The sequence below is a fragment of the Pyrus communis genome, chromosome 10 (assembly GCF_041283825.1).
Source record: "Pyrus communis isolate YQ-2024b chromosome 10, ASM4128382v1, whole genome shotgun sequence".
Classification (NCBI taxonomy): domain Eukaryota; kingdom Viridiplantae; phylum Streptophyta; class Magnoliopsida; order Rosales; family Rosaceae; genus Pyrus; species Pyrus communis.
In genome coordinates this window covers 16,020,759-16,047,667 of record NC_142574.1, presented here as the reverse complement: position 1 = coordinate 16,047,667, position 26,909 = coordinate 16,020,759, and the positions used below count along the sequence as shown (strand labels likewise).

Genomic DNA, 26,909 nt, shown 5'->3' with positions numbered 1-26,909 from the left:
ATGTAATATTCAAATATAAGCCTTACTAAAATAATATAATAATATTTAGCTGTCAAATAAAAAGATAGTGATAATGCATGACATGGTTCAGAGTATACATCTAATTCAGAATACAACTGGAGGTGTGACAGAAAGTGTTATTACAAGTAGTGTCAAAAGCAGAGAAGATGACACGTTATCAGTGGTAGGGGAATGCCTCGTAGCTCAAATCGTATGCCTCGTTCCTATGTCCTGAGGGGGCACAAAACAAAACATGAGTGGACCAAGTTGACATTTAAATAATATTGAAACAGTTATTCAACGTACTAACCCCCAAAGTGTATGAAAACTCATAGCATAATATGTAATAGGTTTTCCGAAAACCCTAACATGCCATAAAACCTCTCATAAAACATATATTTTATATAATGTGCTAAATAGTAGTATCAAGATCGCCCGAAGGCACATACCAAACACCCGGCCGAAGCTAATAATAATAATATCTTCCGACTAGAGCCATCTACCAATGCATGGCCGAAGCCAATATAAGTGTCATCGCTCATAGGCAGAACAATGATCACTAGATAAGCACAAAAATCAATGAATATAATATTTCCAAACATAATACATATATCTTATCGGAGCTCAGTAGCTCAAACATGATATCTTAAAACATTTTTGTAGTATATAGTCATCCATCATATATACTGCAAAGAACATGAAAATTGATAAAGTATGGTATTCCAAAATATTTTCAGTAAAACATGATATCTCATAAAGTGTAAATCTAATTTACTCATAAACATTTCATAAAACGTAACCATTAAATCATGCTTTTCATGAATGCAGTTCTAATAGTAAAATATGCATTTTAGAAGAGGTTTACTCACAGATACTCCGTCGCCGAAGAGCTGTGCGAAATAGGAAGGACGGAAACACCGCTAATAAACGCACCTAAGCACATAAATGGTCCAATTAATAAAACTCTACTATAATGATTGAATTTCGGAAAACGAATGTCATAAACGGATTCATGACATCGAAAAACATAAGGGGGAACCTCTGGTACTCCCACGCGCCACCACGCACCAGTAGCCCTTCATGTGTGCCCACGCTCTGGCTTGGTCTAGGTTCTGATTGGGTTTGAGCTTGGGCCTGGGGTTCTGGGCCTGGCCTAAGGTCCTGGGCTTGGGTTCCTTGGGCCAAAGGCCCAAGCTTGCATGGCCTAAAGCCCTGGGGTCCATTTTGAAACAAAAACAAAAGTTGTAGTTCTCAACAAGATGAAGAGATTGATACCTTGCACGCCGGCCAACTCGCTATGGTTTGGCTGGAAAATACCTCAAAAGTGGCGGTGCTTGCAAAAAAATTAGGAAAAGCTACTCCAAGCTATTTTATGCAATTAACACGTATGTACAACTTAAAACAAGCTTTGATATACTCTTAAAACACATCCCAAGAGTTTCTAAAAGTTTACCTTCATTGGACAATTCACAAAAACCACTGGAGCTCGTTGGGGATGTGATCACCGTGACTGCCACGGTTGAGGTGCTGTGTTTTTGGCTTGGGTTTTGAGGTTCAACATCCAAGTCTTGGGGTCATTGTTGTGGTGAGAGTGAGTTCAGAGAGAGGATAGTGAGATTGCAGAGAGAGTGAGAGAGAGCTCAGGGAGAAATAGAAAGAAGAAGAGAAAGTGAGAAAGAGAAACAGAGATAGTCCTTGCAAAAATCAGAACAAGAAAAAAAAGGGGAGGGGGTCATGGATGGGAAAGAAAGGGAAGACATGTGGGCCTTAGTGGCTCAGAAAACGAGTTCACTAAAGACGAAATACGAAAATATCTAAAAATGTTCGACGTTTCAAACGTAAAATCTTCATTATAAATCTGAATCTGAATATGTTTATGCCTACACATTTGTGGCGATAAGTACATTAAAAATCATTTAATAAACTTAAAGTTACGTGTTTCAATGAGATGATCAAACAAGGTCAACTCAAGGGCAAGAAGGTAATTTCATAAATCCGTCAATAGGAAACTACACTACATTTGGGACGGGGTTTCACAATCTACCCACCTTAAAAGAATTTCGTCCTTGAAATTACAATCTCAAATAAATAAGTACGGATATTGACTCCTCATCAGTTCCTTCGTTTCCCACGTAGCTTCCTCGACGGCATGGTTCCTCCATAACACCTTCACTAATAGAATGACTTTGTTCCTTAGAGTTTTATCATGTCGGTCAATGATCACCACAAGTTTCTCAACATAACTTGCATCCTGACTCACTTCTAACGGTTCCGGCTGAATGACGTGAGAGAAATTAGGTACATACTTCTGAAGCATGGAAACATGAAATACATCGTGAATCTGTGATAGCTCTAGTGGTAGCTCCAATCTATAAGTAATCGCACCAATTCTCTTAGTGATTCGGTAAGGACCAACATATCGAGGACTCAACTTTTCTCGCTTACCAAAATGAACCACACCCTTCCAAGGCAACAACTTCAGGAAGATAAAATCACCAATCTTATACTCACGATCCCTAGAATGTTGATTCGCAATGCTCTTCGGTCGATCTTGTGCCGCCTTCAGGTTCCTCTTTATCAACTGGATGTTAGTATTAGTGGTATCGATAATTTATGGTCCCACTAACACTTGTTCACCGACCTCAGTCCAACACAAGGCTCCATCTTTCCGGATTTTCAAATCTCCCTTGGAACCATTCCACACCTGTTTAATTTCTCTCTCTGCACTAAACTTTAGAAGCTTGCTCTCAAATGTGTTAATATTTTATATATTTAGTAGAAAATGTCGAACCCAGTTTTATTGAAGAATGAGTGCGATTTTCATGTATGCCCGGGTAACCTACTCTTGTAGTTTTTGGCCTATAAATCCTTGGTCAAAGATCAATAACAACTTAAAAGGTAGGAGGATACGATACATCGGAGCATAACATAATATTTCGAGAATGAAAATGACGCGTACAATCCGTCCACGAAACAGTAGATGTTGGAGGCTTGTTAGGCAAGTCATGATGTGGAGTTTGCCGGTTTAGAACCAAGTAATTTCGATACATCTCATTGTTGCATAAGCTTTGAAAAGAGAAATGGTTCTTGGAAACTTATTCAAATCTAGGAAAATGAATTTTTTTTCCTTCTTACTCTTTTGGTCTTGAGGTCTTCAGGTTACCAAAAACATATAGAGCCATCTCAAATTAAACGATAAATACAAAAATACCTCTGCTTGAACTTGGACTTGGGTTTGGGTGTGCTCCTAGTCTCCGTTTTACTTGATCTGAATGGGGTTGCTAGATCTCCTTTTCTTTGTGAAGATTTTTAGTTATCTTATGATGGTTTTGGGCGCTAGCACTCATGAAATTTTTGGATCCACTCGGAAATCACGTCATCTGTACGCCCATGAAACACATTAATCAAGGACCATAATGACATGGTCCTCTTACCGAACACAAAAATTTCTCCTGGCACCTGTTTCGCTCAAAGAATTGTCTTGCTAAAGAAGAATTAGATACCAAACAAGTTGTTAGTTCACGAGAACCGCAAAGTAGACATTAGTAAAGATACTAAACAGAGCGATACATTGAAACAAAAACAAACTTATTAAGGTATGTCACAAAATGTTTGTTAGCTATTTAGGATGGTTATATTAATCATATGAAAATACTAGAAATTAGATTGTCATTCATGAGAAGAATACAACAGTTTATGCTTCCAACCTGACAATTTACAAATTAAGACCTTCACATGTATATTTTCTAGACTCTCACTTAGATTGTTTAATTATCTCAATTTCACTCTCATAATCAGGCACCTGGAAAGAAAAAGACATTGAATCAAATTTAACACGATACTCGCGTATATTGCCTATAAACAGTGTGTTGAAATCATTTTCCAATTTTCAAATCATGTCGTCGAAAAATTGTTCTACATATAAGTGTCTAATAAATGGGATCCTCTATATGTAAGTGTCTCTTACACTTAAAAGTAAAATATATTTTTAAATGAATAGTGTTAGGCCGTACTCATATACCATCTCTAACTGAAGGGGCTAAACATAGCACCCTCAATAATTTATTAGTTTTAAGTTTATACTTTAAATGAACAGTATCAGACCATACTCATATATCATCTCCAACCAAATGGGCTAAACACAGCCCCCTCAATAATTTATTAGTTTTAAGTTTATACTTTAAATTTAGGGAAATACCCTAAAATGGGACAATTTCTTAATCTTGTGACAGAAATAGGACATTTCAAAGAACCCTAACTCAACCATCTTCTTCATCCAAGAGCTCTCTCTCTAATCTACCCATCTTCTTCATCCAATCTCTTTCTCTCTCTACATTTCGAATATGCACAAGAGCTCTCTCTCTAACCCACCCATCTTCTTTGATTTTGAACCTTTTCGTTTGTAGGTTTTGTGAATTGGGTTTGCATTATTGTGCTTTTTGATTGATGACTTTTTGGTGTTGAAGTGATTGGTTTGGTGTTTCTTGGAGGAGACCTGAATCCTTCATTTTTGATTTTTGATTTTTTATCATTTCTCTAATTTATATGTGATTTTTCATTTCTTCTGTCTTCTCCCTCCCTCTGCTCCTTTTCTCGATCCAAATTTACAAGCACTAAAATAGGGTTTGGCTTTTGCAACAATTAAATGAAAAAACGTATTAAAGGTTAGTTGCCTTTTGGAGAAGAGATAAATTTGAGGGAAAAGAGAAAAATCAGAGTGGAAAGAAGGAAGAGAGAAGGATATAGACAAAATTGCTTCGCATACTCTCATACTCATTCACTCTCTTCGTATTAAGCTCGCTCATACACTGTATGTACACGACATGCACATGTTATGCTCACAGATCTAAACTCAATCCAAAAACCCATAGCTCACAGCTCTCTTTAAATCAGAAAAATGAGGCAATCAGATAAATGACCCTAAAGTTTATATAAAGAACTGAAGATTCATTAATTTGAATTTGGTAACAAATTTGATTGGGTTCAAATATTTCAAGGATTTGAAAATTGCAGTTTGAATAGGCACGAAAGACCCCAACTGAATCAAAGGCAATTGTTTCACAAACTTGTTCGTTTTTTTCGTATTTGCAGGGCCTGTATCTGAATCAAAGAAAAAAATAGTAAACTACGTTAATACGAAGAGTATCAAAGATGTAAATATGCACCATACACATTATATGCACACCACATCCACTTAATATGTACAGTACATGCACATGATATGTACAGAGCGGAAGAAACTTTAACGGCAACATATTGGTATAGTGGATACAATTAAAACATAATTGTTAAGTATATATGGTTAAAATGACAGTTTGAAAAGTCTTGGTACGTAAATCAACCACCACTTAACCGTGCACATGGAAAACATGATACTCGTTCTCGTTATTTCATGGACACGCATGACCCTTACCGTCTTCTAAGATTTTTCTTAATTTTGTTTTTCGCTGAGGCCAACTAGGTTGTGGTCATACTCGCTAAATTCTGGGACAAAACACATGTGCATCATAACTAGTGAACATTCTTGCTTCTCATATTAAGATGTAGTCATGCACATTTCGGAAAACTTTTCACAAATTTCTGCAATTGGACACTTCAACCAGAAATTGTTCCATCCTAGTTTTTTAGCACGTCAAAACTTGAAACTTATTCCACAACCCATATGCCTCAATATGACATCCCACACTGCCCAGGGGAGTGATCCTTATATGTATATTCCCATCCCTACCTAGCACGAGGCCTTTTGGGAGCTCACTGGCTTCGGGTTCCGTAGGAACTCCGAAGTTAAGCGAGAAGGGGGCTAGAGCAATCCCATGATGGGTGACCCACTGGGAAGTTGCTCGTGAGTTCCAAAAAACAAAACCGTGAGGGAATGGTAAGCCCAAAGCGGACAATATCGTGCTACGGTGGTAGAGCGGGCCCGGGAAGTGATCCGCCCCGGGCCGGGATGTGACAAACTGGTATCAGCGCCTAACCCTGGTCGTGGTGTGCCGACGAGGACGTCGGACCCCTAAGGGGGGTGGAATATGACATCCCACACTGCCCAGGGGAGTGATCCTTATATGTATATTCCCATCCTTACCTAGCACGAGGCCTTTTGGGAGGTCACTGGCTTCGTGTTCCGTAGGAACTCCGCAGTTAAGCGAGAAGGGGGCTAGAGCAATACCATGATGGGTGACCCACTAGGAAGTTGCTCGTGAGTTCCCAAAAACAAAACCGTGAGGGAATGGTAAGCCTAAAGCGGACAATATCGTGCTACGGTGGTGGAGCGGGCCCGGGAAGTGATCCGCCCCGGGCCGGGATGTGACGCACTCAACATGAAAAACAAACCCTAATTTAACTTCTAAGTATAAATTCATCTTATAAACAGCCCATTTATTCCATAAATCATTAATGAAGGAACTTGGAACTAAACATCATACCTTAATATGCCTGCCAAAGCTTTAGTCGCCGGGAAAAATGGAACTTTCGGCTAAAACAGAAAATATGGTACAAAACCCTACTCACTCTTCTCACCTCTCCCTCGCTTCCCCTTGTTCAAAATCAGTGGTATGAGGTCAACCCAAAACCCAGCTCACTCTTCTTGCCTCTCTTTGAAATCAGAAACCCAGAGCTCACAGAGCTCTGTCGACATCCTTTTCTTCCAAATGAGAACAGTGATGCAATGGGCTAATGATTTTTAGTATTTATATGTGGGTATTTTAGTAATTTCGATTTTGTGCATGGTGCACATGGCTTGTGCATGGCTGGTTTGTCCTATTTTTGTCCCAAGATTAAGAAATTGTCCCATTTTGGGCTATTTCCCTAAAATTTGTTGGTTAATTTAATTAAAGTACCGTTGAATGTTTTTCAAATCTAGTTGTTGCATTTGAATCAATTATTGCAACTAAGGAGCCGAGCTCCAAAAAAGGGTTGGGAGGAGCTACAATTGGCCAGTCTGATGCCCCTTTGGCCGAATAATAGTCTGGTAGGCTCCATAGAAATATAGTCTAGCCAGTGGTTGGAGATGAGTTTTTGAGGAAATTAGGCTATTTTTTTTACTTTTGGACCTTTAACCTTCTCCATTGGAAATGACCTAAGACGGAGCGTTTTTAGATTCTACATTTGTGAATAGCGATATCGATATTAAATTAATGTAAATACATCGTTAAATTAAAAAATATTTTAAACTTTCTTACTCTCACGGCGGGCAACTACTCTTAACAGTAACTCCCTTCTCTTATTACAAGCCATTTTTGTAAGGTCAAGTTCTACGAACGAGCTCGTATTAATTTGTTATATAATTCTCTTATTTGGTTGCAATTAATAGACAAGATCACACCACATGCACATATGCATTTTTTTCCACTAACATATTTGAAATACATGTCTCTAATGCAGGAGATAATTCCGTAAGATAGCCTATTAGTGCAACTCTTACATGAGGTGGGACCTATAAGGTCGAGTTAGATCAGCACAGATATTCGATTCTTTTGCTACAAACCAAGACAGTTATCCGATTCGATTTTGTAGGACTTTAGCACTAGCTTTGATTCTGCAGTTTTGCAATGAACTCGTCAATGTTTTTGTCAGAGCTTCCGCCTTCATCCACTGCTTTTCGGGCCAATTCTTTCCATTTCGCGGCGTTCTTCTGTATTTCTTCCCCTATCTCCCCCTCCATTACTTCACTTATACATTGTTCTACTACTTCTTGTCTCACAACCCCTTTCTCATCAGTTGGAGCTCTAACCCCGATTTTCCACACATCCATAATGTACTTGGCATTCGTACGCTGGTCACTCCACTGTGGCAACGCCACCATTGGAACCCCCAAACTCAATGCCTCCAAAGTCGAGTTCCAACCACAATGTGTGACGAAGCATCCAACCGCCTCATGAGCCAAAACCTCCATTTGGGGGCACCACGAAACCACTAAACCCTTCTCGGATGTCTCCTCGATAAACCCTTTTGGGACCTTGGCCGCTTCTGATTCTCTAACCACCCACAAGAAACTACTTTTGCACCTCTTCAAGCCCCAAGCCAGCTCCTCCATTTGTTCATCTTCGAGTTTCGCTATGCTGCCAAACGATGCATAAGCAATGGAACCTTTTTGCCTCTTGTTTAGCCATTTTATGCAGGCATCATTGTCGGATTTGAAGAAGTTGACATTGTACTCTTTGTCACCTTTGAGTCTCTTATTCAAGTAGTTGGACGGTATAGTTGGTCCAACGGTCCTCAATCGCCAAAGCTTAGCCATCCAATCCACCACCTAAGCAGAAAAAATCAATAGCAATTAGTTTAATTTACTTGAACTAATTAAAAATTAATCAAATCAAAGATAAGGAACTGTGAATAAAAATGATTGAGAGAACTTCACAATGTACTCACTTGTTCTTCCAACTCATAAAATGTGTTGCACAGGACCCAATCGGCTTTGTCGATATTCGACAACTGACCCACAAGCATTCTGTAGAAAGCTGGGTAAGATCTACAATCGTAAACAAACGATGGCAAGTCCAAAGGACCAAGCGCTGGCAACCCAGGAAGTGAAATTTGAGACTGACCATCAGCAAGAGGAAGCTTCAACAGCCCTCTGTGGACATGGTAGTAGACATTGTCAACAGCACAAGACTGTGTGAAGAAAACTGCCCCCGCTATTCCAAGCTTCTTGGCGACATCCAAGGGCCAAGGCATGAATGCATCATAGACAACACAATCCACGGGGGACCCTGAGTTCGAAAGCTTCTCAAGAAGCTCGGCCAAAGTTTTTGACCCCACTTGCCAGAACCTCCCCAAATAGATGTCTGTGTTTGTGTCCCCTTGTCCAGCATCATCGAAGCCATCGGAGATGGTCTCCCAAGCTGTGCTGCTCGATGCTGAGCTGTTCATTGTCTTGTAGAGAAAGCGAGTTGTCACGAGTGTGACTCTCACTCCTTTGTGATCTAGAAGCTTGGCAAATTGGAGCATCGGATTCATGTGGCCTTGGCTCGGATAGGGTAAGATCAAGCAGTGAGCCTTGTAGGCTCTCAGTTGTCCTTTCTCCATTTTCTGCTCTAAATTAGAAGCCTTGCTAGGAAATGTGTTTGAATATTTAGGAGAAAATGTAGAAGCCAATTATATAGGAGTATGAAGATGAAGTGCATAATCAGTCCACGAAACCGCAGATGTTGATTCCTTGTCAGGCAAGTCACATCTTTACACACAGGACAATTTGGAAGGTTCTTCGTTTTGAACCAAAATAATTTGGATACGTCTCTTTGATGCATATTAAATGGTCCAAAAAGAGAGAGCTAATGCTAGAGAGACGTCTCTTTGATGGATACGTCTCTTTGATGCAATTTTTTTCTCTAAATTTAGTAATCTTATCCAAAAGAGAAATATGGCTCTTGAAAACGGAAAGGGATCCGCTTCGGATCCCTTCCACTACATCCACCAATCCGGATCCTTAAAATTTGATCCAACGGCTAAAAACAGAGGCCCTCTTTAAGAAAGAATTTTCAGTGTGACAGACACACTGGGTAGTACATCACGTGTCATTATATAAATGGTGGAATATGTGTGTTAAAAAGTTAATAACTTAAATGCTTTTTATATTTTTAAAAGTAAAGTAATCTCATTTTGCGTGAAAAATACAAAAAAGAAAAAAATTATGGTCACACGATTTTTTATCTACGATCCATGTGCGTTGATCCCTAAGATCCCAGGGAGGGATCCAATCCCTAACATTGTACAAATTCTAACACCTAATATGAGTAACGGAATATACACCTTTTCCGTTGAAAATTTCGTTAAATTTAGGAGTCACCGCCTGTCACTGTTAAAGTTAACAGTGACACTGTTCGCCGTCGCTGGAGCTCGCCGGAGAATCGTTAATTAACCGGAACTCCACAGAAATTAAAATGAGCTCATTTCCTACATGGATTTACATCCCAATTTCGCTCATAACACCAAATAAGGGTTTAAGAATTACCCAGTCACAGATTAAAGATGAAAGAGGGTAGATTTGTCTCAGATTTCACCGGAGTTGCACTGGTGTGGGTGTGGGTTCGCTGGTTTCTGGAACTGGTTGCAGATAACGCACAGAGATGAAACACCTCGGTTTCACATGGGTTTGCACTAGAATTTCACCAGACATTCAGATAATTTCCTCAGGGCGTCATAACAGATGAAATCGAGTCAAATTCACTTCGATGCGACAAGACTTCACTGGATTTCCTCTGCTGGTTTTCTGGAAATAATAACACCAATACATGCAGAGGCTTAATCCTTCAAATCTCTCTCATTTGCAGTAATTTTCCCTACTAAAATCTTAGAAGCTTACCCCCAGAACATCAGATTCCAAGTCGATTCGAAACATGCAGGGCTTGAGGATGATGTAGGAACAAGTTTATAAACTATCATCTAGGAAAATGGGTTCATCTAGTTGAATCACAACTTGCATAGAACCACGAACCAAGTAAGCACAAGAACAAGGAACCTTGAAAACTTACCTGCAGAATTCGGACCTGATGATGAAGCCATTGCAGCTTCTTGTGTTCAAAACCTTCTCCTCTTTTGCAAAACCAATGGCTCTTACAATCAATAGGCCTTGGACTAAATGAACCGTACCTTTGCAAGAGCAGTGGTTTGAACTATATATAGTGTTCCTTCGACTATTCCCTATTAGAATGCGTCTAGGATTCAAACTATATAAACCATAAGGAATCATGAGTCCAAATATAACTCGATACTAAATTCTAATCCCAAAAGAATTAGGCTATATTCTATTCTGTTATCCTGAAACCACAAGGATAACCAAAACAGCTTTTAACAGGACTTTTCCATATCAATCTCAAACGCTATAACCGGTCCTCGTATTTTACAGATGATACCTGAGTTCCTCCCCGAATTCGGTGAGAACTATGAAGCTCCTTGTTCAGCTCCATTCCGTCATCAAACTGGACATGCAGCACCACCATTCGTTGCAGAGAAGAGAAGGGATACAAGGTTTCAGATAATTGAGGGAGTTGAAGTGATAAGAGTGTTTGAGAGTGTTGAGGGGAGGAAGACACGGGGAAGAAAGGGGAAGTGGGGTGTGAGCCCCGCGGCCACACAAAAACCCACCATAAATAATAAAATAATAAAATAATATAAATATCTGAAATAGTAATTTTGTAAAATTCATTTCGAGACGAAAATCGTAACATTTTGGGAACGAATCGTTGCAAAGTCGGTTTAAAATTGCTTTTGGATTGGGTAAATACACTTTCCATTTGCATTAGGCAGAAAAAACAAAAAAAGCGCTTTTAGCTTATGGAAGTGCTTTCTAAATAATCGTTTCAAATTAAGTAAGTGAAGATATTGATTGATCAATAAAGAAAAAGGAATGTCTCCTAGGAGGCTAGGACTAGACCTGGCAAACGGGTCGTGTCTGTCGTGTTCGTGTCGTTTTCGTGTAACACCTGTTATCTTAACGGGTCGTGTCGTGTCACACCCGTTATCTTAACGGGTCCTTAACAGGTCGTGTCACTTTACCCAACGGGTAAAGTGACCCGACCCGTTATGACCCGTTATGACCCGTTAAGAAAAAAATATATTTTTTTTAAAATTTGCACATACCACACATTGCGACATAAATATTACTTGAAAACATTAAAACATTTCTCGTTCAAGTACTATATCTACACTCGAAAATGAAAGCCTAATAAAAAAAATAATACATACACTACTAATCTATTACAAATATTAAATGTGCAAGGATAAAGAGTTTTTGTTTTTAAGATTGACTAACACTTAGAGTTTATTTATACTTTTATTAAGTATAACATAAGATTTTGTGGTATCCACTTGTGTAAATATTTTAAATTGAAGATCAAATTCATTCATTGTATTCATATAGGGTCAAGGAGTGTAGTTATAAAAAATCATCAAAATCGGAGTTAAAATAACCGTTAAATCGTGATTTTTCGTTTATAACCGTTGAAAAGCTTTGTCCCGTTACTTGATCTCTGAATTTTTTTTTTTGTGATTTTTTGCTGATGTGATCTCCAAGCATATACAAACAATTTTGACGGTTTGGATCGTTGAAATTAGTTTTGGAGAATTCGTAAAACGATAGATTGACTAACACTTAGAGTTTATTTATACTTTTATTAAGTATAACATAAGATTTTGTGGTATCCACTTGTGTAAATATTTTAAATTGAAGATCGAATTCATTCATTGTATTCATATAGGGTCAAGGAGTGTAGTTATAAAAAATCATCAAAATTGGAGTTAAAATAACCGTTAAATCGTGATTTTTCGTTTATAACCGTTGAAAAGCTTTGTCCCGTTACTTGATCTCTGAATGTTTTTTTTTTTGTGATTTTTTGCTGATGTGATCTCCAAGCATATACAAACAATTTTGGCGGTTTGGATCGTTGAAATTAGTTTTGGAGAATTCGTAAAACGATAGATTGACTAACACTTAGAGTTTATTTATACTTTTATTAAGTATAACATAAGATTTTGTGGTATCCACTTGTGTAAATATTTTAAATTGAATATCGAATTCATTCATTGTATTCATATAGGGTCAAGGAGTGTAGTTATAAAAAATCATCAAAATCGGAGTTAAAATAACCGTTAAATCGTGATTTTTCATTTATAACCGTTGAAAAGCTTTGTCCCGTTTACTTGATCTCTGAATGTTTTTTTTTTTGTGATTTTTTGCTGATGTGATCTCCAAGCATATACAAACAATTTTGACGGTTTGGATCGTTGAAATTAGTTTTGGAGAATTCGTAAAACGATAGATTGACTAACACTTAGAGTTTATTTATACTTAGATTCACCACTTCTATTAATTTTCATTTTTCCCTCTCTTTTTTGTTTCCTTTTCAACTTTTTCTTATCATTTTCACTTTTCCCTCCAACATCTTTCCCTAATTGAATTCCCTCACTTTTTTGTTTTATTTTCAACTTTTCTTAACATTTTCATTTTCCCTCCATTTTTTTTTTCAAAAAGGGCGGCAAGTTGGCAAATGGCAATGGCAAGAAATTGATTATTGAAATTTGAGAATGGAAACAAATCACATATGAATCCTGACGCATCAAATTTCAATGGATGCAAAATCATGCAAATATGCAATGCATGATCATGTGACACACCCCGTCCCGAAGGAGGGCATGCTGGCCGTCACGTGAGAGTGACGTAACCATTTACACAGTTCGGAAGCTTTAAAAAATACAACTTCTAAGATGAAACACCCGAAGGTGAGTCCTCATTTGGTCTATTCTGTCAGAACACCGTTGAAATTCCTCGTAGTCACCACACCTTTGCAATTCTTGAACCTGGAGGGGCGCAAAACAAAGTTGAGTGGGTCAGCAAAACAATTCTTTTTCCAAATCCAAACACTTCTCAAAACTTTGTAACCCCTCGCCGTAAAACAAGTATAATTTCCCAGAAAATAAACATATATACGTATGTACAAATATGCCAAACATGCTCCAAAATATGCCATTCATGCTTGAGAATATGCCATTCATACTTGAGAATATGCCACATTAGAATCTCATAATAAATGTAAATGCTCAAACATAATTCACAACAATAACATATAATCTGGCAGCCGGGAGTCACCTAACGTGACCTGTACGACTGCATATAGAGCTCCAATCTCAAACTCAATAACTGAATCTGCACACGAGTCGGAACCACCTAACGTGGTCTGTACGACAAGCTGGGTGTAATATATATATGTATGCTCTAGTGCTACGATCACGTGAAGCTGTGCGATAAATCGCGGGTCACCTACAAGTCGGAACCACCTAATGTGGTCTGTACGACAGGCTTGCACCTAACTTGGATCCAAGACGAGCATGCGGTGCTGGTGAACATACACGTGAAGGCTGTGCCCTGGCCCTGGACGGGAGCACTAACACCGGGGGTGCAGATTATGAGCTCTCTAAGCATCTCAAACTACTATTGCATAATAAACAGGAATGCATAACCACATGAATACCGCTTACCTGGCACTTACCTGTGCGTCCACAGCACCAAATACACATTTATATATATGTATGCCAATTACCAATGCACGTGATGATGCGTAAACAATATTCAAATGATGCATGGCATAAAACATATAACCTTTTCTATTCTATTTCTCGGAATTTAGAGGTATATAGGTATATACGGAAAACAAAAGCCCACTCACTGATAATTAGAAGGGTCGTAGCCCCCCTGCCTCGAGTGCGTACGCTCGTCCTCGGAAAACGAATCACCTATACGCGACAAAGTTACGAAAACATTAATTTAAAAGCACCTAAGCAACTTCTCGTAATAACTTCTCATACATTGCTCAAATTGGACAAATGAATATACCAACGTGACCTACACAACCTCAGGATCACGCCCATATTTTTAGAAAAATTTTTGGACCACGCACGCGCCCCCACGCGCCGGCCAAGGCACGGACCTACGCGCCCCCCACGCGCGGCCACGTGCCAGGCACACTGACGGTGTCAACAGACGCCATCAGGAATATTCCGTTAACTGACGGAATATTCCGTCAAATCTAACCGGATTCCGTCACTGCCGTTAGGAATATTCCGTTAGACTTAACGGAATATTCCCCTTTCTTCTCCGGCGAACCTCCGGCGCCGGCGACGGCGCCGGAAAACTGGGAATTTTTCAAACTTTGTTTTCTCCTTCGTTTTTCAACCAAATTTCACGTTCTTTATACCAAAATGAAGCTTAAGACTAGTAGAATCACGTTGGACTACTTTTAAGGCCTAAAAATCAAGGAATCTCACCTGCAACAACGATCCAAGTTCGGCCAACTTTGCACAGGACGATCCCGACGTCCAAACTCACCCAACGAACTACTCCGAGGCTCCTTGAGACCTCACAAACACATCTACAAGCTTAGAATCTCCTAAAACAAGCTAGATTAGGTTTGCATGAACAGTGCAATAATCGGACCTCGTTGAAACGACGTGAAAACATCTATATTCTTACCTGAAAATGGCACCTTTGAACTCCTCTCAGCTCCACGAACACGATGGTGGTCTTAGTTTCTTGATTGGTGAAGGTTTGATTATGCTTGTATGTGTGTCCGTGTGTAGAGGAAGAAGAAGAATAATGGAGCTCGGGGAGGGAGAGAGAGAGAGAGAGACAAAGTGACAGAAAGTGAGGGAAAGAGGGAGGAAATCCCGGGAGAAAAAGAAAATGCATGATTGTGTGTGGTCCCACAACCCACACAACACAACACTTAACGTACACAAACAAATTAGGGTAAAATTGTAATTTCAATGTACGTTAAAATGAAATTTGGGACGGGATGTTACATCATGCATATTAAATTATTAATTAATAATTATTATAGTTTTTATAAAATTTAATATATATATATATATATATATAATTAGTATAGATAGACTTAATATTTTGGGGGTATAATTATTATAGTATATATAATTATTATAATTATTATAAATTTTATAGTTAATTTAATATATATATTTATTATAATTTTTAGGGGTATAAAATTGTAAAATTAATGTATATAATTATTACAGTATTTTTTTAGGGTTATAAAATTATAAAAATAATATTCTGCTTATCGTGTATCGTGTTTACCCACGTGTATACCCGACCCAACCCGTTATCTTAACAGGTGCTTATCGGGTTACCCGATAAGACCCGATTCGTTATCGTGTCGACCCAAACACCTGTTAATTTCGTGTCGTGTCGTGTCGGGTTATCGGGTCGTGTCAAAAATTGCCAGGTCTAGCTAGGACCATGTGCATTGATCAGAAAACGTGACTTAAAAGAGAAATAGTTGAGTAGCACGTAAGAGCAGATGCAAAAGAGATGCAGAGTCGGTTTAAAATTGTTTTTGGAATGGGACTAAAAACATTTTTCATTTGCATTTGGCAAAAAAATAAAGAAGTGTTTTTTGCTTCGTAAAGACGTTATTTCTAAAGAACTACATTATAAAAAATATAGTATCATAAATATAAACACACACAAAATATCAAATCCAAAATTTACATATCCAAGTAAGTTCATCTCACTGGAGCAACAACAACATTCATATTTTTCACATCAGGAGTAGGGAGATTGTCTTGCTGAAGAAAAATTAGACACAAAACAATGTTGGATGTCCTTAGAGCCACTTACTTGGTTTTCACGTTCTTTAATTTTCGTGCCAAGGCTTCCTTACGAGTTACACTTCTAAGGAGAGAATTATTGAGGACAGGAGATGGGGAATTTTCGAATGTTAAAGATGCCGAGACTTGAAGTTATGAATTTGGTAAGAGTATGAGATTATTCTTTAACAACAGCAGACTACAAAACTAAAGATTAATGATAGACTGTTCGAACATTGGGTTTGATTCAGTCTAACGAGAATATTATTTAGAAGTTTATAACTGATCCAAATGAATTGAATCAAAACCCAATGTGCATAGTACTAATTGAAACATCATATATGAAAACCATATCATCTTAGCACCAGCAGAAACTAGTAAGACTAGGAGAACAATGCAGCAGAACAGCTTGTATGCACATCAAGACCAAAAGGTCATCAACATATGTAACAATGATATCCACAACAACAACAACAAAGTCTTATCCCACTAAGTAGGGTCAGCTACATGAATCCGATAACGCCATTGCGCTCGGTTTAGTGCCATATCTTTTGTTAGATCCAAGTAGTCCAAATCTTTTCTTAGAGGCTCTTTCCAATTCTTCTCGGATGTCTCCTCTGCGACCCTTTGGGACCTTTGCTGCTGCTGATTCTCTAACCACCCACAAGAAATTACTATTGCTCCTATTCAATCCCCAAGCAAGCTCCTCCATTTGCTCAACTTCGAGTGTCGCTACAGTGCCAAACGATACAGAAGCGACATACTCTTTTAGCCTTCCGTTTAGCCATTTTATACCGGCATCATTGTCTTGTAAGAGATTCACACCATATTCTTGGTCATCTTCAAGTCGCTTGTGCAAGTACTTGGACGGTATAGTTGGTCCTACGGTCCTCAATCGCCAAAACTTAGCCATCCAATGCACCACCTAAGCAGAAAATGTGTTGCAGAGAGAGAGAGAGAGAGAGAGAGAGAGAGAGAGAGAGAGAGAGAGAGAGAGAGAAAGAGAGAGAGAGAGACCTGTTCTTCCAACTATAAATGTGTTGAAGAGGACCCAATCAAGTTTGTCAACATTGGAGAACTGTCCCACAGCCAGTTCATGGAAAGCCCGGTAAGAGGAAGCTTCGAAAGCCTTTCGTGGACATTGTAGTAGATGCTGTCAACGGCACAAGACTCAGTGAAGAAACCGCCCCCCGGCTATTCCAAAAGTTCTTGGCGACATCCAAAGGCCAAGGCATGAATGAATCATTAATAACACAATCAGCCGGAGAACCCGAGCTCAAAAGTTCCCAAGAAGCTCACTAAAAGTTATCGACCCAACTTTCCAGAACCTTTCCACATAGACATCTATGGATAGGGTAAAATCAAGCAGTGAGTTTTGTAGGCTCTCTGTCCTTTCCCCATTTCTCTCTCTGCACTAAACTTTAACTTGTTCTCGAATGTTTTAATTGTATATTTAGGAGAAAATTTCGAAGCCAGTTTTATAGAAGAATGAGTGAGATTTCTTGTATGCCCGGGTAACCTTACTTTGGAGTTTGTGGCCGATAAATCCTTGGTCAAAGATCAATAACAAAATCTAACAGCTAAAAGGCCGGAGTATAAGATACGTTGAAGCATAATAGAATATTTCAAGAATGAAGATGGTGTACAATCCATCCACCAAACAGTAGATGTTGCAGCCTTCTTACGCAAGTCATGATGTGGAGTTTGCCAGTTTAGAACCAAGTAATTTCGATAGAATCCGGATCCTCTTTGTGAGGTTCTTGAGATCCGTGAATCGTGTCTGTTCATCGTACATCGTGCGGTCAGAAATCATTTTAAATATTTTTATTTAAAATTAAACACAAACAGTACCTAATAAAAAATAATCATACGATGTACGATGAACGGATATAATTTACGAATCCCTAGTATCCTTACCAAAAAAATCCGAAGAGGATCCTGTTGGATTTCGATACATCTCATTATTGCATAAGCTTCGGAAAGAGAAATGGTTCTTGGAAAAAAAAAAATAAATAAACATCTCAAATTAAATGAAAGAAAAAAAATAAAAATAAAACTCTGTTTTAACCTGGACTTGGTTCTCGGTGTGCTGCTAGTCTCCATTTTACTTGATCTGAATTGGGTTGCCAAACCACGTTTCTTTGTGAAGATTTTTCGTTATCTTATATTGGTTTTGGGCGCTAGCACTCTATGAAATTTTTTAATCCACGCGGAAAACACGTCACCTGTACGCCCATGAAACACAATTACACAAGAACCAGAATGAGGCGGTCCTCTTACAGGACACAAAAATGTCTCTAAGAGGACCCAAAAATTTCTCTTAATAGGCTAGCACCCACTTCGCTGCGCTGAAGGGATTGTCTTGCTGAAGAAGAATTAGATACCAAAGTTGTTAGTTCACGAGAACCCGCAAAGTCGATCATGTGAAATTGGGATTGTCCCTGATGATGTGTGTCGAGGAGACCAATACAATTGAGATTTCAATAGGAAGACCCAAACAAGCTGAAGATGAGTTGATCTCCATGTAAAGCAGTTGGTTTTTGCATTGCATGAACCACATGGATTGCCTTGTACATTGAATGATGATAAGGGTTGCAAGCAAGAAATAAACAGTTGGAGCTCCTTCTTCCATAAACAGCTGAAGTTGCTCCAATTGCGGTTTGAAGTTAAGAGTGGAGGAGATGAGGAATTTTTGAATCTTAAAAGGGTACCAAGACTCGATCGCTTAAGACTAAAGCAACACTAGGGGAATGTTCAACTTGTCTTTCGAATTTTTGATTTGTGGGTATCGTTACAACGACTATTCACAAATGTGGTTCAGTTCAGTCTAGACAGAATGTTAGCTAGAAGTTTATAGCTAAGCAAATTAAACTAAACAAGAAGTCGCCTGTTGGCATACACGGTACTATCGTCTCAGCACCGGCAGAAATAAGTAAATATTCAGCAGAGCAGCTTATATGCACATCAAAAACAGACAGATATACACCAAAACTACAGAACTTGACTTTAAATTATATCCAAAATCCAACGGTAATCAACATAAGTAACAACAAACGTATGCATCAACAAGAAGAAAAAAAAAAAGCTAAAGTTTACGATAATTTAGTCTTAATACTAGCTGGAGATTAAACAATATGCTTATTATATGTACTATGCAAACGAAACATGAACCTGCAGCTTCAGTTCCAGCAACCTTCAAACCACCAGATTAGATATTGAACCCTCCCAGACTGCCCAGATTGCAGTTGGGTGAAAAATTACGCCGCATATAAGATATTCGGGGTTGTTGTAGAGGATGTGCTTGTCCAGTAGGATCAACGGCACCTAGGAGTGGAAAGCGGTCATAATCCCCACCAATTATTCCACCAATCCTCGGAGGTACAAGTGGGTTATGGTCCCTCCTGATATGGTTGAAATAAGGCGTCTCAATTGATCTCCACATCACTACTGCTTTCATTTGTTGCTTCCTAGTCTCCCAATTTCCAACAAACCTAAACTTCCAGTTAGTCACTGTTCCTTCACCTCCAGTTCCTTCTCCTCTGCTGCCATTACCGAACTCCTCAGCATACTTCTGCTTCCACAATTCATCATTATTAGCATGATTTTGCAGCTCCTTACAAACACAACCCACCTTGGCAATGTCGACACCAGGCAGTGGCTCCAGAATCTTCATTTTGAGCTCCCGTGGAAGGCGCATAAGGCTCGGTGGGGCGGGCAAACCCGCCATTGCGCAAAGATCATTCAGCAATGGAAATGTGATCCCATCTTTCACAATCATCCAAAACTCTAAAACTTCTCTCTCTGGGGCTAACCCATCTCTCCCATGGACATTTTGGTTTTCCCAAATGGATTCGATCATTGGGGCAAATCTGTTTTTGTCCAAACATATCTGATGGGGTGAAGAACCGCCAAAGGCCAAAGACCCATAAACATTCACAAAATGCCCCAAATTCTGAAACTTAAACACAACCCCTTCAACCCCATTACGATCACTGCCCCGATTTCGCAAAAGCTCAGGCAAAGTATATGAAAGCGAAATCGTTGAACCCGTCTTTTGATTGGCCAACATACTCGAAAGTGAATCGAACCCAACGAAACCAGACTCTAATAGCACAGCATGTACAGAAATCAACAATAGCTTATGATGATTGCTACGATCCTCTCCCAACTCCTCCCTCAGTACCCGCTTCAAGAAAAATGGAACCGAGTACCTTTCCAACCCTAGCCCATCAGACGGATCATCAATTTCCATACTTTGGGCACCAGAAACTACCAGGGTTTCCGAATTCGAACCTCGAGAGCTCGGATCTTCACCAATCGAATCGTCCATAACACCCCCTTTGTCCATTAGGGTTTCGGAGTTACGGAAATGCGAACATTGGGGCTCAATTCGATTTGGGGATTCTGCGGAGGAGTGCAAATTTGGATGGGAAGGCAAAGCTAGGGTTTGGGAGGAGGGGTCGAGGGTGTAGAAGACAAGATCGCCGGAGGTGATGCCGAGGGAGCGGAGGGAATCGTGAGGGGATGGCGCTTGGAGCTCGTCGCGGTGGTTGAGGGAGAGGCGGAAGGAGGAAGGAGCGGCGGAGATTAGTTGGGAGACGGTTTGCTTGAGGTGGTGGAGAGAGCAGAGATCGGGGACCTCCACTCGAATGGTTTCTTTGGTTTCTGTCGATCGCACTCTCAGTTTCATTCTCGTTTGGTTTTTTGTTTCTAATTTTCTGTGCCCCCCATTTTTCTTTTTACTCTTAAAGCATAGGTATTATTTTTGGAGGTGGATTGTCTACCTCTCATTTCCATACTCTCTTCATGCCTTTTTATTTGTGTGGTTATAATTAAGTTACGTCAACATTTTATATTCTTATGAGTTTTTGTTTTATTATTGTTATAAAAAAATTAATATAAAATGTTGACATGACTTAAACGTGACCACACATTACAGGAGGGTATACGGAGAGTATGAAAATGGGTGGGCAGACAATCCACCTCCATTATTCTTTGTCCATATTTTTATTATTTTTTAGAAAAAATTTTTTGAACACATATAATTTCTTTTTACACCTATATTATTTTTTAATTAAGGAATTAGTATATTTTTAAATCTAAATTTATTACCTAAATTACCTTCTCAAACCCAATTCAAAATATAAAGTTATCTTTATACTCATTCATTTTATAAAATAACATCTCTAATTGAATGTTTTTTTTTTTTCAAAGATGAGTCATTTGCCCCTTTATAATTGCATAGGCCATCTAGGATTAGCATGTCCATGGTTTTTTTTTTTTTTTTTTTTTCCTTTCTGCTACCAAACTCATCCATATATTTGGAATCCAAGAGATCCTTCCATAGACTTGAATTTTCCAGAGAATGCAATGCAAGCTCCAGTCCATCACTTTGCCGGAAACAGTTGACCTTAATGCTTTGGATTTGGATGGAGGCATGTTCGGTGAAGGGTAATATTCTCATTAAACCCTTTTCATTCATCTTTCTGTTCTACTTCTAAATGAATGTATGATGGAAATAACCTTGTTTCCTCAGGGCTTATGATAATCATCACGCAAGTCAGGAGGACAACACACTACCAAGTTGTAGAAGTTAAATGCTATTTGGAATTCTCATCTTTATTATTTGTTCTTGTTATGTTCATTTGATGAAAGTCTTAAAATATTTTGACCTTGTGTCACATATCAAACTCTTATTGCAACATACTGTTATGTTGCTATAACTTTTGATGAGGTTCACATCTTTTCTTTTACAATGATAGAGTTTACTGTTTCTGCTCATCTTTAATGATAGTGTTTTGGGGCGTAGATAGCAGAGAAAAAAAAAATACAATTTACTATTTAAAGTATGAAATTTAATCCAAAGAAGAAGCAAACGAACAAAACATCCATAAATCGAGTTATACCTTACTTGGAGCATTCAAAACTTCAAAAATCACCATCTATCAATAAAAAAACTTGTTTTTCTCTATTAGAGTTATTAAAATTTTAGCTAGAATGAAAGTAGGATAAACAAAGGATGATGCTAGGGTTAAATTATAGTATGTGGGTTTATTGATAAGTTTGAGTTTTATTATTAATTTCCTTTTGTACTTAATATTAATTATGCAATAGGGTAAATGACACACCCCAACCCGGAATGTCCGCTAGGACTTCGAATCAAGCTATGTTGGCCGACACCTGGAAGGTGACGAAGTCATAAAGTGTGATAATGTGTAAACTATGAATAAATTTAAACCTAAAAGTGCCTAAATACACGAGTGTGCGGTGAGCAGATATGGACCCATACACACGTTATACAGAGCATAAGTAGAGTACAGTAAAGTAAGATAATGATTATGCCATCATAAGAAGTCACCTGTACTGGGAAGTGTCAGAAATCCTCGTCGATATGGAAACTTTACTACTAAGACTTAGAGGGGTGCAAAAATAGAAAATGTGAGTGGGCGAAAACAAGGTTTTTCAAAAACCATTCACTTATCAAAAGTAATAATGTGATATCCCGTCCCTAAAATTATTATTTTATTTTATTCTTGACGTATTTCGAAGATTTGATTGGAACTAGTTCTTTATTTCTCCAAATTTAAGAAAACGAAGTAAGGGGTACTTTAGTCATTTCAAATTGTCTCATCCTTTTCGGTCAACTCTTGAATTGGTTAGGTAGAGTTCGATTTCATGAGCGCGTAGGCGTAAACAGATCTTATTTCCGAGTCCGAACGGAGAAGTTAAAGTCGTTTAAAGTTGGTGGCATTTTGATAAAATTATCAAAATGCTATAATTGGAGTGAAACCTCCAAAAAGTGGGAGGGGTTTTCAGAAAAGGGAAAAGGGGAGCTGCCTAACCTGTCTGAGGGAGATTTGACCCATAAACCCACCAAACTTGACCCGCTTGTATCTTCTTCATCCGAGCTCCGTTTTAGGTGATCTTGATGTCCATGGAAAGCTCTTGACGAGCCCTACATCTCTGTGATGTTAGATTTCCCCATTTCTTTTCCATCTTTGCAGTTCGAGGTCGCAAATTCCACGACTTTTCTGGCGGTTTTATCACTTTTCCGGCGATTCCGGCAACGATTTCCTTTGAGTGAGGTATGAAACTTCATCTACTCTTCATAATCTTCAAGTGGGTATGCTTAGTTTGTGCTTTCATATTCATTTTAGAGTTGGGTGTTTAGAACCCTAGAAATTCGGTTTTCTCCAGTGAAATTGGACTGTTTCCGATTAGAATTTATCGTCGGCCTAGTTGTGAAAAGTGTTTCCCTTGCTGAGCTCTAGCTACCACGTAAATTTGAGCTCATCTAGTTAATGTTGAAATTCGGGGTTTCTAAACCCTCCATCTTGACTTCCACCGCATGTGGCGGTGCGTGGGATTATTCACGAGTGTTGTCTAGGTTTCAAATACCTTCTAGTGACCATGTGAACCTATGTCTAGCTTGGTTTCCAAAGATTCAATTGTTTGGTGTGGTGATCAATTTGGACCGCCACTTGTTTGTGTGATTGACGACAATTCGACCATTGGATCATAATGAAACTTTAGTATGTTATCCTCAAAGTATAATGTGGACTTTGGGAAGTTATGGATCATAAATCTGATTTGCGGATCATTGTGGACCCCATCGTTGACCGAAAGTTGAATTATGGTCAACATGTCTCGGAACGGTCTAAATATTAAAATTAGTACTATGGGAGACTTAAGTGAAGTCTAGTGGGCCTACATTGGTTAGAGAGTGACTTGAACATATGCGATATGGTTATTACCTTGATTTCTTATATTGGTATCATCTGTGAATTTGACTTGGTCTTATAATGTGATTCTATTGAAATGTGATTATATATATACATTTAGCCATAGACCTATGTTTATTAAACATGATTTGGCTTGTATACTAATGATGATCGTGATATGTGATTTGACGTGCATATTCGAAAGGTGGTTGATTTACATAGATGGTATGATATGATGAAATGTGAGTGACTTTAATATATGTGAATATGAAATGGTTTTATAATCATTTTTCCTATAAATTGTTAATTTTCATATTTAGCCAATGATATAATTATATGAAGTGGGATTTGACGTGCATATTGGAAATATGGTTTGTTTTGTATGATTGGCTTGATTTGATGAAGGTGAGGGCTAGTGGTGGACTGTTAACCCATTGTCATGGGGTTTGTTGCTTTGAAACATGTATCAATGCTCGTTTCATTATTTCATTTCTTGTTTCGTTGAGCCTTTATAACTTGAGTAACTTGATTCATGTGTTGTTTCATTGATGGGTGGTTATGCAATGTACTCCGCGATTCCGTTGAGTGATGGTCCGGAATCATATCCTGGTTTGGATTCTGTTGAGTGATGGTCTGGAATCCTTCCTACTCCACTTCGCGATTCCGTTGAGTGATGGTCAGGAATCGTATCTTGATTTGGGTTCCGTTGAGTGATGGTCCGGGATCCCTCTTACTCCGTGATCCCGTTGAGTGATGGTTCGGGATTGTATCCACCTTAGTTCACTGAGTTTAGTTTGAGATGGTTGCAAAGGTGTAGGCTTTGGCTGAACTGTGTCGCCCTAATTCTACTTTCATTGTGTGTATGTGAATATGGGTGTGAGATGTTATGGTTGTTTGAAATGAACTTTTGGCTGTCTGGGTGACTCCCAAGTTTGGTATTGATTTCTTGTGAAAGATTTATATTCAAGGTTTATAAATTATGATTGATGGCTGGTTTTATTATTGTATCACATGCTTATTTTATTGTCCCTCACCCGAGTCTCTCAGCTTATCTGAGTGCCTGATTTGCCAGTGCACTAATTCCATAATATTGGCATTGACTTTACATATGACAGGTCTGGGTAAATTATGAGAAACTGGTTGATATTTTGGTTTCGTTGAGTGGTCCGGAACCCGATGTTGTTGGATTCCGTTGAGTTGTCCGGAATCCTTGCTCTTGTTCATTCCGTAAGGTGATCTTAGAATCCTAAATTTGAATAGATGGGAATTACCACAATAGATATTGTGAATACAAATTAGAATCGCCATGTTATTATTCATAACCCAAGTAGGGAATTATGTAGAGTTCTTTAATTAATTCATGAAATGATATGTTATCTCACTGATTGATTAACGTAATTAAATATTATTATTGTGCTTCGTAATTCCTTGATATGTTACAAGCTATGGATCGGGATATAATGTTGGAAGCATAGTGATTGGTATCATGAAGTGAAATGTGATTTGACTTGGGTATTGGAAATGGTTATGACATATGATTGTAATGCGTATTGAATTGATTGGGAGATGCGAGGTCTAGTAATGGACCGATAAGCCATTGTGATGTGGATTTGTTGCTCGATATTGTTTCGTTTCGTTGAGTTTTCAGGAATTGAGTAACTTGAATCATGTCTTGTTCCTTCGAGCTATTGTTATGTTTCTTGGACTTCCGTTCAGTTCTGTTGTGTGGTCCGGAATCCCCTTTGATGCCTTGGTTCCGTTGGGTGGTCCAAAATTTCCCTTTTTCAAAGATGTAGTCTTCGGCCGAACTGTGTTGCTTTAGCCCACGTGTTTCGACGTGTTGTATATGTTATTGATGATGTGATGGTTGGCATTATTAATTGACGGGATTGTGGAATGACGTTCGATAGGAGTGTGGTTATTATGAGTATTTTAGTTGATTAATATTTCTAAAGAATAATATGTACTTTGTTAATTCTTAAATACATTACACGCTATGAAACGCGATTTTATGTGGGAAACGTGATGATTTATGTGATGGATGAAGTGGAAATGTTAATCGTCATGTGGGATTGTTATGTTGGATATCATTGTTATTGTTATGATTAGACTTGTTGATAAATGTGGCTAGAGAATGGTATTGTACATCGTTTGGTTCTTTGAAATGATATATGTTGTGAATTGCGGTATCATGTTGTGACATAATGACCTATATATTGATGGAGGGGAAATCATGATTTTCAGATGGGTTTGTTATGTAACCCTGAGTTTAGTATTTTCATGCTTGTCAAGTTCTATTGATTGATTGAGAAATGTTATACCTTTTGACTTAATCGGACTGTGTTATATGTCAATTATTGTGCATGACGAACTACGAATGGCTTGATCCCTGTTTTGGGTACGTAGGCAGTCTAACGGCAAGGTTAGATACAACCATAAAGCATAAGAAAAATAACTATGTGATTCAATTATTGAGTTGTGCTTGCCCATATCTCGGAGGTGGGGTATGATAGATACGGATTTTTGGTGACGTCACGTGTCAATTCTAAACGTATGTCAGGATTGGGGCATGACAAATAACCCTTCGCTATAACACCTGTGTAATTTCATGGAAAATCATACTATGTATAAGGATGAAATCAATTGTATAATATCAGTAAATCCAGAAGTATACCACGATACAACATCTCATCAGCAATACAAATAATCAAGTGCTTAATGCTAGCACGTAAGTCAGAGTCACCTATAGTGACCTGTACGACTCACCCATATCTCATCAATCAATGCTAGCATGTAAGTCAGAGTCACCTATAGTGACATGTATGACTCACCCATATCATCAATCAATGCTAGCACGTAAGTCGGAGTCATCTATAGTGACCTGTACGATTGAACCTATAGCTCATCAAATATCCCTGCACACGAGTCGAAACCATCTCTAGTGGTCTGTACGACATGACTGGTTGTAAATAAGTATGCTCAAGTGCTACGATCATGTGAAGACTGTGCGAATAATTGCCGGTCACCTACGAGTCGGAACCACTTAATGTGGTATGTACGACAGGCCTGTGCACCTACCTTAGATTCAAGGTG

General features: G+C 38.6%; 2 protein-coding genes across 3 annotated transcripts; both read right to left on the bottom strand.

The window, feature by feature from the left end:
- Positions 1–7,325: 7,325 nt before the first annotated feature.
- On the bottom strand, positions 7,326–11,025 carry LOC137729656 (mogroside I-E synthase-like). 2 transcript variants are annotated; one of them, XM_088678837.1, is made up of 3 exons: positions 10,301–11,025; positions 8,368–10,207; positions 7,326–8,248 (listed from the first exon to the last, which is right to left on the bottom strand). In XM_088678837.1, exons 2-3 carry the CDS (start codon positions 9,022–9,024, stop codon positions 7,523–7,525), a joined length of 1,383 nt encoding a protein of 460 aa, XP_088534963.1. In that variant the 5' UTR covers positions 9,025–10,207; positions 10,301–11,025; the 3' UTR covers positions 7,326–7,522. The 2 variants fall into 2 exon arrangements, with proteins under 2 accessions (XP_088534963.1, XP_068324754.2); XM_068468653.2 differs by having other exon boundaries at positions 8,368–11,025.
- An 8,062-nt stretch (positions 11,026–19,087) lies between these two features.
- Positions 19,088–20,821, bottom strand: LOC137728764 (F-box protein SKIP22). The gene has a single exon (XM_068467521.2). The coding sequence runs from the start codon at positions 20,783–20,785 to the stop codon at positions 19,304–19,306; it is 1,482 nt and encodes a 493-aa protein (XP_068323622.2). The 5' UTR covers positions 20,786–20,821; the 3' UTR covers positions 19,088–19,303.
- Between the last annotated feature and the right edge of the window lie 6,088 nt (positions 20,822–26,909).

Coding starts and splice junctions, on each gene's coding strand:
- LOC137729656 (XM_068468653.2), bottom strand. CDS start 9,024: ATGGAGAAAGGACAACTGAGAGCCTACAAGGCTCACTGCTTGATCTTA. Junction 8,249..8,367: donor TTTATGAGTTGGAAGAACAA/GTGAGTACATTG, acceptor TTTTCTGCTTAG/GTGGTGGATTGGATGGCTAA.
- LOC137728764 (XM_068467521.2), bottom strand. CDS start 20,785: ATGAAACTGAGAGTGCGATCGACAGAAACCAAAGAAACCATTCGAGTG.